Below are 10,086 nucleotides of genomic sequence, written 5' to 3'. Positions count from 1 at the left end.
TCTAGTGACCAGTTAAGCAGTCGCTCTAGATAGAACTGACAGCAAAACGTAAACTTAAAAACACAAAGCAGGATCTGCTGATTGAGCGAGGAGAAAGCCGAGGTCGGAAAACGAAAGTGAGGGCGGGGTGAGACTGTGAGTGGCTATTCTTGCTAGTTGAATACTGGGCCTCCTTAGATTCAGATTAGATCACAGTTTACCCGAGAAGTACCCCCTCCTCCAAACAAACAAACAAATAAGAGATGGATAGATAGATAGATAGACATTTAAGAATAGCAGAGCGTCTGGATTTGCGCTGCGGAAGCGAGTCCTTCAACCATGGCCACCCACTCGCTCAAACTAGGCACCTCTTTGGCAGAGTCTTGTGCTCAGACCCCCATCCTCAGAGGCAGCTTCGCACCTACATTTAAGCTTCAGCCTAAATGGACTCTAATCAAGCTTTCCTCACCCCTGCATCGGATCCACGAAGGCACCGACCGCAGACTCACTCTTAGCCAAGCAGTCCTCTCCAAGGGAGACTGAAAAGCGTCCTATTGTTGCCCCCGTTCTCCTTCCCCCAGCCAGCATCTGCATTTAGAGAGGGAATTTCAGTTGTATCGCCAAAGACAAAAAGCAAAAGGTGAGGGATGCGCGGAGAGACCCTAAACTACCGACTCACGCCCCTCCCCACTCACCCGTGAGTCTCCTCCCGGCTGCCCCTCCTGCCGGGGGCTGGCGGTCAGGTGAGGTTACCTGGGCGCCCGGAGAAGCCCCGAGGGGCGCAGCGATCCTTCCTCTCGAAGTCACCCCACTCCCTGCCGAGGCCCCAGGACTCTGGCCCCCTCTCCCCCTGCGCGCGTCCCCTGCCCCTCGGGCTCCGGCGCGCAGCTACAGCCGCCGCAGCGCTCGGCTCCCCTCCGCCGACCTGGCGTGACGCAGGCGGAGACTACTTAAGGCCGGATTAGAGGCGGCGGCCGCCGATTCCCGAGCCCTGCAGCCGGCTCCGCGCGCTCCGCCCCGGCTTCGCAGGCGGCAGCGCGGGAGCGCCCGGTGCCCGCTGAAGTGCCAGGCGCGGGGGCTGGGGCCTGGACCCTTTTCCGGCCCCCAACCTCCGGGGGTGAGTGGGAGCCCAAGACCTCGCTCGGGCGGGCGGGAGCTCGAGCACCTGCACGCGGCCACCCCCGCTCCGCCCCGCCCCTCGCCCGGGCGTCCGCCGGCTCCAGACCTGACCCCCGGACGGCGCTGGAGGTTCGTGCCCGACCTCCGGACAGCGCCAGCTGCCCATCAGTTGGGCGTGCTTGGGTTTCCTTCCCCATTTCCCTCTTTTAAGTACAATAAAAGGGAGAGGGGAATCGTGGATTTTTAAAAATTTTTGTTTGATTCTTTAATTGGGGGGCAATTCGCTCCCAGTCGGGAGGTGAGGCCCGGGGAGTGGCCAGGAGCGGGGACGTGCCCGGTGCTGCCCAGTCTTTGTCTGCTGCCTCCGGATGCACAGCGATGGGGGAATGGACCATCTTGGAGAGGCTGCTGGAAGCCGCGGTGCAGCAGCACTCCACTATGATCGGGAGGTAAGGGCGCCGAGCCGGGCGTCAGCCGGCCCCGTCGGGCGGCCCCCGGGAGTCCTTTCTAACGTCCAGACCGAGCCCTGACAGCCCTCAGACCCTCCTCTGACCCCTTCCCATCATCCTTGGCCCGTGCGCCTGTGTTCCCGGCGTTGAGGGATCGCCTGATGCCCAGTGATGCCCTCCTCCTCCAGCTGCTCCTCTTCCCTTCCCTATGAGGCACCACCAGGGAATTCACTCTTCTCCCCTTAGCAAAGGAGTTATTGGCTCCGTCGTGGTCCCCCCACTCTCTGGAGTCGGAGCCAATCTTCATCCGGTTCCCTAAATAGAAGCTACAAAGAAGGCAGGATTGTATTTGGACAGAGAAGAGCAAATGGGGAGATGGATTTGCTCTTCAGAGCAGATGTATCTTTTCCCAACAAATATTTATTAAGCTAAACTGATTTGCCTGTTAAAACTTACAGTGCCAGAAACGGACACACCCAATTGACACTTTGTGTCTCTATATATGTATATATATATATATATATATATATATATATATATATATATATATATATATATATATTCACATACATAAATACTATATATATTCATGTATATATGTGTATATATAGTCATAGCTATCTGTTTATATAAAGCTTAAGTTCAATATTCATACTGAGGATAAACTAAATATCCTCTTGGGGTAGTTATATACATATTCTGTGTGTAGACTTTGTATTCTCTGTGTTCAGCTATTCCATGTGCATTTGCCATATCCAGAGTGAAGGTGTGTTTTGTGCCTCTCTACATTCCATGTAATCGATCTGTTGCAAATACACCATGTCCAGCGTATGGAGATACACATGCTTGAGATCCCTGTAGTATGAAGTGTTCCCAGTCTACCAACATCCTGCAGAAAGGGAAGAGACAAAAAGGTTTGCTGGATTCCCAGTTCAGTACCACGAAGGATGGATAGCTCCCCAGTCAAGGAGGGAGCTGGGAAGGGAGGAGTAGGGGTTTCCTAAGTCAGTGACTCAGCCCATGAGAACCTCTCTCCCTCCTTTTTCCACTGCTCAGGATCCTGTTGACTGTGGTGGTGATCTTCCGGATCCTCATTGTGGCCATCGTCGGGGAGACGGTGTACGATGATGAACAGACCATGTTTGTGTGCAACACCCTGCAGCCCGGCTGTAACCAGGCCTGCTATGACCGCGCCTTCCCCATCTCCCACATACGTTACTGGGTCTTCCAGATCATAATGGTGTGTACCCCCAGTCTCTGCTTCATCACTTACTCTGTGCACCAGTCTGCCAAGCAGCGAGAACGCCGCTACTCTACTGTCTTCCTAGCCCTGGACAGAGACCCCCCTGAGTCCATGGGGGGTCCTGGAGGACCTGGGGGTGGGAGCAGTGGTGTTGGCAAACGAGAAGATAAGAAGCTGCAAAGTGCCATTGTCAATGGGGTGCTGCAGAACACAGAGAACACAAGCAAGGAGACGGAGCCAGATTGTTTAGAGGTTAAGGAGCTGACTGCACACCCATCGGGGTTGCGCACTGCGGCACGATCCAAGCTCCGAAGGCAGGAAGGCATCTCCCGCTTCTACATCATCCAAGTGGTGTTCCGGAATGCCCTGGAGATTGGGTTTCTGGTGGGCCAATACTTTCTCTATGGCTTCAGCGTCCCAGGGTTGTATGAGTGTGACCGCTACCCCTGCATCAAGGAGGTGGAATGTTACGTGTCCCGGCCTACTGAGAAGACTGTCTTTCTTGTGTTCATGTTTGCTGTGAGTGGCATCTGTGTTGTGCTGAACCTGGCTGAACTCAACCACCTGGGATGGCGCAAGATCAAGCTGGCCGTGCGAGGGGCCCAGGCCAAGAGGAAGTCAGTCTACGAGATCCGCAACAAGGACCTGCCCCGGGTCAGTGTTCCCAATTTTGGCAGGACTCAGTCCAGCGACTCTGCCTATGTGTGAAAGGGCAGGTTTTGGAAAGGCCCTGGGAGATGAAAAGTAGCCCCAAGGCAGACGACTATGGAGAGTGGCTCTATCTGCCCTCATTTATGTGGCTGTCATCACTGAGATGTAGAATAAGGCTGGTTAAGAGAAGATCTTGCCTCAGTGGGAGAGGAGAGAAAGCAGAACGATTACTTCACACCACTGGTTCCAGAGACAGCTGGATAGAGTGATGAGATGGATGAGTTGGACTTCTTTGAGTCCTTTTGTTTTGTGGTCCAGTTTGATCCTGATCATAGTGGACTTGCACAGCTACCAAGTAGGACTTAGCTCTGCTAAGCTCTGTACTCTGGTGAATGGCATGAGTCAAATATTTTATTGGTACACAATTTGTGACCTATCTCAACACATCCTTTCCTCCTGGGCTGCAGGACAAACATCCTTGAGGCATCCTTCATGTACCTCCCCCATCAGCATGCCCCTCTCCCTCCACCCAGGATAGCATGCCAGCTTTTTTTCTCAATCTGGCCTTACAGTAGACCTAATATGGTTTATCTGCAAGCTAGAGGGAATTCCATGGGGTGCTTTTTGGAGAATGGCCATGGCAGAGGTTTGCATTACAGCCCCGTCTGACTGGCCCTCAGTCATTATGAAAACCTTAGGAATGTCTCAATATTTCCAGTTTTCTAACTCAAACTGCACTGGTGCTGTTTATTAGGGGCAGGGTGCTGGGTGGGAGGGAGGGAATTGAAATATGCAACTATAATAGTCCTGTGGGATGGTTGTTGCCCTGTTAGGCATGTGGTTATGAGCTTTGGGACATTTCTGCCTTCCAGATTGTGGACTTTGGACAGCATTAAAAATACATTTGCTGTTGTTGTTGTTAATATCAAGGGTGTCTACCCGAGCCACAGAATTTCTAACTGGTGTATTTCACTCATTTTCTTGTATAGTTTTGTTGTGCAACACAGCTGCACTTCATTTTGCCATGGTTTGAATTTACCTGTGTGCTCACACCAGAGACCTTAATCAGCCCATGTCAATCCTGATTTATTATTTTATCAGCTATTTTTGAAACACACACAATCACTGGCTTAAGAAACCTGGAACTAAACACTATTGGCTAACACGTGTTTATGGATGCTTATTTGAGATATATACCAAAGGTTCAAAAACCTGTTGCTTTGTACTGTGAATATATTTCCTTCTCTTCGCTCATATTTATTTAAGTGCCATACTGTACCTTGCACATCCACTGTGTATTTAGTTAAAGCATTGGCCAAGAATAATATTTGGCTAATGTGCTTTTATGAAGCCCTCTGTTTCCTTTGCATTATCATTATGATTTTTGGTTTAGATATGGATGTGGTGTAACACACAACTGAGGATTTGTTTAAAATAAAGTTCTTGCCTTTTTTTTTTTAATGGGAAGAGTCTGCAATTTTCTATTTTGATTGGGATTCTATTTATTTAAATATATGTTCAAACTGTTTTGTTACATATTCAAAAAAAAAAAAAAACAGAACTTTGGGGGCAGGAAGTGAAGGACGGTTGAAAAGTATTTGAGGGATGACTGATAAAGTCCAGCCACTAACAGATGAGAAGAGGCTGGTGCATTTTGTGAATGTTTAGAAGAGTGTGAGGAAGTATTCAAATAGTAGTATTTACTAACTCCTTTCCATTCTAGTCCAAGATTTCTCTGCTTGTCTAAGGATATTTCTTGTAATAAAATGTCAATGCTGTAACATATTAGTTTATTCCAAGAGTGGAATTATTTTTCCGTTTCCACCATACTTTCATGCTATCAGTTGTTACATCTAGCAGCATGCTGTGCTCCGTATCATCTCTTTAAGGCCTGATGTTTAAATGATGCTAACCCAATAGTCAAACAGAACCTTCTAGACCAGCACCGTCCAATACAACTTTGTGTAATGATGGTGATGTCTACTATCTTTGCTGCTCAGTATGACAATGACTGTTGAGCTCTTAGAATGTGGCTAGTGCAACTGAAGAACTAAATTTCTAATTCTATTTAATTTTAATTAATTTAAATAGCCATATATGGTTGGTTGCTACTGTATCATACAGCACAATTCCAGACTTTCAATCAAGCGTGTCTTATTGGGTTCTTTCAAAGGAGACTGATCCTTTGCTTATATGTCCTAAGATATTACATTTTACCCACACATTTTACTAGCATGTTTGGCATTTTCTGTCTACATGCGGTCCCATTAGTTCAGTAGACCAGTGTTCTTCCTCAGTTCTTAAATGCTATTCACCTTCTAATTCCAATGCGCCCTTTGTCTGAATATTGCAAAGCAATGCGGAATTTCCTGGATGATTGCTTTTCAAACACAATTGTTGCATCCTTTAACTATTGCAGTGCAGATGCCAATTTTAGAATGAAAATATGTTTATTTCAATCTATAGGTTTCCATCTGCAGAATAAACAGGCAGTTGAAAAGGATTATTCTTGAATAAAGAAACAGATCCTCCTCCGTTTTGTATTTGGTGAGCTAAAAATGTTTTAAGACACCTCCCAGAGATGGAGGAAGAGTGTTGCTTGAGAGCTCTTAGCTGACGCTTGGGTGTGAAAGAAGTAGGAAGCTGTGTGGAAAACAAGGGCTGTTGTATTTATGCCGTGATGTGAGATTGGAGATACGATAGTATTTCCTGGTAGAAATGCATCCCATATCAGTGGGGCTGATCTATTTCAGCTCTTCGATGCTTCCAAACACCCTCAAATGGTAAGATTATTAATTTACTTGTCGGTAGTGGAGCAGAGAACACACATTCCTCTCGGCATATAGAGTCATCCCTCAGAATGACTGATGTGTGTCAGTTTGATTCTTTTGCTTTCTATTTAATGAAGGAAATACACTGATAATTTGATGGTTCACATAGCTATGTGATGGATGTGACCTTAATCTGTACTTTTGATAGGACAATACCAATCTATTCTCTTAAATTTAAGAGCCTTTTGGCGAACCAATGGCCCTTTTGGCCCGTGTGTGCACAATGTGTGGGCGTGTGTGTGTGTGTGAATGTGTGTGTGGGCGCATGCACGTTGGTGGAGTGGTGAGTGCTAACGTGTGAACTGTGAGTTTAAAAGCTTGAAGAATAGCCTGGAGAGACTGAAATTACTTAGCCCGGGGAAAGGAAAGCTTAAAGTACAGAATTTGTCATTTTTAAGTCCTCAAATATTGAAAAGGGTTAAAAAATATGAGGGATAATAGCTGTACTCCCTGACCTCTGAGAGCAGAGGAAAAGGACTGGATTTAAAATCAAGGGTGTGGGAAATGAAGAAAGTACCAGATAGACCATGGTTTCTCTTTTACCTCTGCTTTTCTTTCTTTCTTTTTTTTAAAATGCGGTTTCTTCTGCAGGGAATACCTGTCCCACTACCTCCTCTCACTGGGTGTGTTCCTCTTCACCCACTAAAAATCAGTTTGGCTGTCTGTTCACACAGAAACCTATTCTAAACTCTCCTCCAGGCTAGCTAAGTGCACCTGCACTGAGCCTCCATAAAAGTCACTCTGTCCCTTGCTGCGTGGAGATGAGATGTTTCCAGATCAGTGTGTGGCTCCTTGAGGGTGGGAACCGTGCCTAACCCACTGTAACCATATGTGACATTCATTATCACCATCTCATCTACTACCAGAGAGATGGGTGCCTCAGTTTTCCATCTGGCAACAGTCTTACAGACTCAGAATATACGGATGCTAAAAGCATCCTTTGGAGACATTAAGTCAAGCCCTTTATTGAATGGTTGAGGAAACTGAAAGATTTAAGATCAAGACAGTGAGTTTCTTGGAAAATGATGTAAGCATTCGTGTTGGAGGATTGGAATATTTAGGAAACAATATTTATATTGGTTTTACTTACTTTATATTTTACCAAGTGTATTAGTCTGCTCAGGCTGCCATAACAAAATATCACAGACTTGGTGACTTGAACAACAAGAATTTATTTTCTCACAGTTCTGGAAACTAGAAGTCCAAGATCAAGGTGTTGGCAGGATTAGTTTCTTCTGAGACCTCTCCTTGCTTTCCAGATGGTCACCTTCTCTCTGTGTCCTCACGTGGTCATTCCTCTGTACATGTGCACCCCTAGTGTCTCTCTGTGTGTCTTAATCTCCTCTTCTTATGAGGACACGAGTCAGATTGAATTAGGGCCGACCCTAATGACCTCATTTTAACTTAATCACCTTTTTAAAGGCCCTATCTTTAAATACAGTCACATTCTGACCTGGAAGACACAATTTAGCCCATAATACTAAGTATTTTCAAACCTTAAGTACCCTTATGGTTGCAGGGGGGGGGCTTATATAATTTATTGTACAAAATGGGACACCTCTGAGAATGAAAGGGGCAGATAGCTAATTGAATGGAACACCAGAACAATGGGTGTAAATTGGATCTGTCCTGAGCAAACCAAGTTGTGTGGCTACTTTACTTAAGAAAATCAACAGCCATTGAGCTCCTGCTCCAGGGCCTGGAACCCTGGAGATAATAACACCTAAGTCTCAGCTCTTGAGAAGGGCTGTCAAAGCTGCTTCTCAGACAAAGAGATAAAATTTTATGTCAGTAATAATGGGAAAATAATACTTAAAGAATATGAATGCCTTTGCCCCACTCCAGACAACCTAAATTAGAATCTCTGATGCTGTAGTCTGGGCATCTGTATTTTATTTTCCAATTTCTAGGGGATCAAATGTGTAGTCAGGGTGGGGGACTAGGGATTCAGAAACATTAGCATAAAATTACGACAATCAGATATTTGGAGGAGAAATTGGGAAAGGGCCAGAAGGGAAGTGTGAGGTTCTCACAACAGAGCTGCCCTTGCTTATGCCATGTGCGAGGTTAGTGATGAGACGCTCTAGGTGGAAGGCTAGCAAAAATTCTCAGACTTTAGGAGTAGAAGCAGTGGCCCTGGCGGTGAGAGGGGCTGACCAAGGATAGAGCCTGGAGTGGACGGAGGAGGAGAAGCTCAGTTTGGGGGGTGAAAGGGCAAGTTGCAAAGTGGTTTCATAAAGTTCAGGGAGGTGGAATCTCAAGGAAGAAGACCTGTTCTGAGTATGCAACTTTAATAAGCATTCCAGCTAGATAAAATAGCTAAATACCAGATAGCTAAAGGCCTCGAAACCATCCACTAGACTTGGTGAGTGAGTGAGTGGGAAGTGAGAAAGCAGAAATGGTGAGCACAGACCATCCTTTGCTTTTCATACTCCCAGACCTCCTGCAGCTTCCACAGAAGCAATTACAATCAGAGCAGACGAAGGGTAAATTATCCATCCCATCCCAGCCAGGCCTCTGATACTCAATCAGGCATCGCGAGCCAGCTTTATGACTACTCAAAGATTACGTTCATTTAGGAGATTGTCACACACCAGACAGATTGTGTGTTAGCTCAAGAAGACCTGGTGGAACCCAGCCCAAATGAGTATTGTGGCTAAAATGTGTTCAGTGGCTCTTGTCAGCTTTGAGTCTTGGGGCTGTAAGCCAGATGAGTGTATAGAGAGGTGTCTGAGAGGACACTAGTGCCAAATACCAATGCACAACTTGCTGTTGTGAATCAGATCCTTGGTTCACCCAGGCCAGTGTTCTACGTGTCTGTCAGCTGGGGCAAACCAGTTCTGAGAAATGGATCAGTTCTTCTCTCTGACTCCAAAGACCAGGATGCTCTCTAAAACATGTTTATTTAACTTAATAAATAAAAGACCTATCATCTATAACTACACACCAGCTCCCCAATACCCAAACCCTTCCCTGAAAGTTCCAGTTCCCCAAAACATCATGCAATAGAAAGTCATTCAGTTCAATTGACTGCTTTCTTGGGCACTGATGGTGTGCAAGGGCTTAGACTAGGTGTTAAAGGAAATTTAAGGACAAGTGTGATGCCTCACAGGGCCTACAGTCTATCTGAGGGAAATAAGACAAGTTCCTAAGGCAGAATGTGAAGTGCCATGTTCAAGGCTCAAGGTATTCTGAGATCTAAGGAGGGAGCCATCACATCCAGTGTGTGTATGTGTGTGTGTTGAAGGCGGGGAGCAGGTCTAGAAAAATGTCACCAACGAGGTGGTATTGAGATGGGTCTCCTTGAAGAATAAAGAAGGAAGTGGGGGCAACATAAACATTCACCTCCAGCAGAGAAGTCTGGGACATAGCGGAGAAATGGGGGATTTTGTTTTGCCTGGACTTCACAGAGAGAAGTGGTGGCAAGTGAGTTTGGAAGGTGAGTGGAGTGGACCACATTGTACACCGGGCAAAGGAAGGTGCGCTGAATCGGGGAGAAATGTGAAGACACACCTTTCAGCAAAGCCTCTTAATGTCATCGTTTTGAGTACTTTTAGGTCCCCAGGCATCAGCCATACTGTCCCTTTCTGACCAAGCTACTATTCCATCTCAGGATCAGCCTTGATTTGGAAAACACATTTCAATCTCAACAGTAAAGGATTGGAGCAAATATCCAGGGTGAAGGTTGGGGATTTGGCAGCGTGACTCCATTAACATTAGTGGGAGTTAGTCAGCTAAATCCCAGACACTGAGCAGAATCCTCATGTTTATTCACCACGATGACATTTCTGCTGTGAATTGATACAATATTTCA

At 46.3% G+C, this 10,086-nt stretch overlaps 1 protein-coding gene across 2 annotated transcripts; it reads left to right on the top strand.

Annotated features, from left to right (window-relative positions):
* Nucleotides 1-968: 968 nt before the first annotated feature.
* GJD2 (gap junction protein delta 2) lies at nt 969-4,898 on the top strand. 2 transcript variants are annotated; one of them, XM_082452461.1, is made up of 2 exons: nt 969-1,547; nt 2,604-4,898. In XM_082452461.1, exons 1-2 carry the CDS (start codon nt 1,477-1,479, stop codon nt 3,496-3,498), a joined length of 966 nt encoding a protein of 321 aa, XP_082308587.1. In that variant the 5' UTR covers nt 969-1,476; the 3' UTR covers nt 3,499-4,898. The 2 variants fall into 2 exon arrangements, with proteins under 2 accessions (XP_082308587.1, XP_082308588.1); XM_082452462.1 differs by lacking the exon at nt 969-1,547 and adding an exon at nt 1,558-2,461.
* The last annotated feature ends 5,188 nt before the right edge of the window (nt 4,899-10,086 follow it).

The sequence above is a fragment of the Balaenoptera physalus genome, assembly GCF_965194825.1.
Source record: "Balaenoptera physalus genome assembly, chromosome: 2".
Classification (NCBI taxonomy): domain Eukaryota; kingdom Metazoa; phylum Chordata; class Mammalia; order Artiodactyla; family Balaenopteridae; genus Balaenoptera; species Balaenoptera physalus.
Note: the sequence above shows the minus strand (reverse complement) of the source record. Positions and strands in the feature narration are given on the sequence as shown.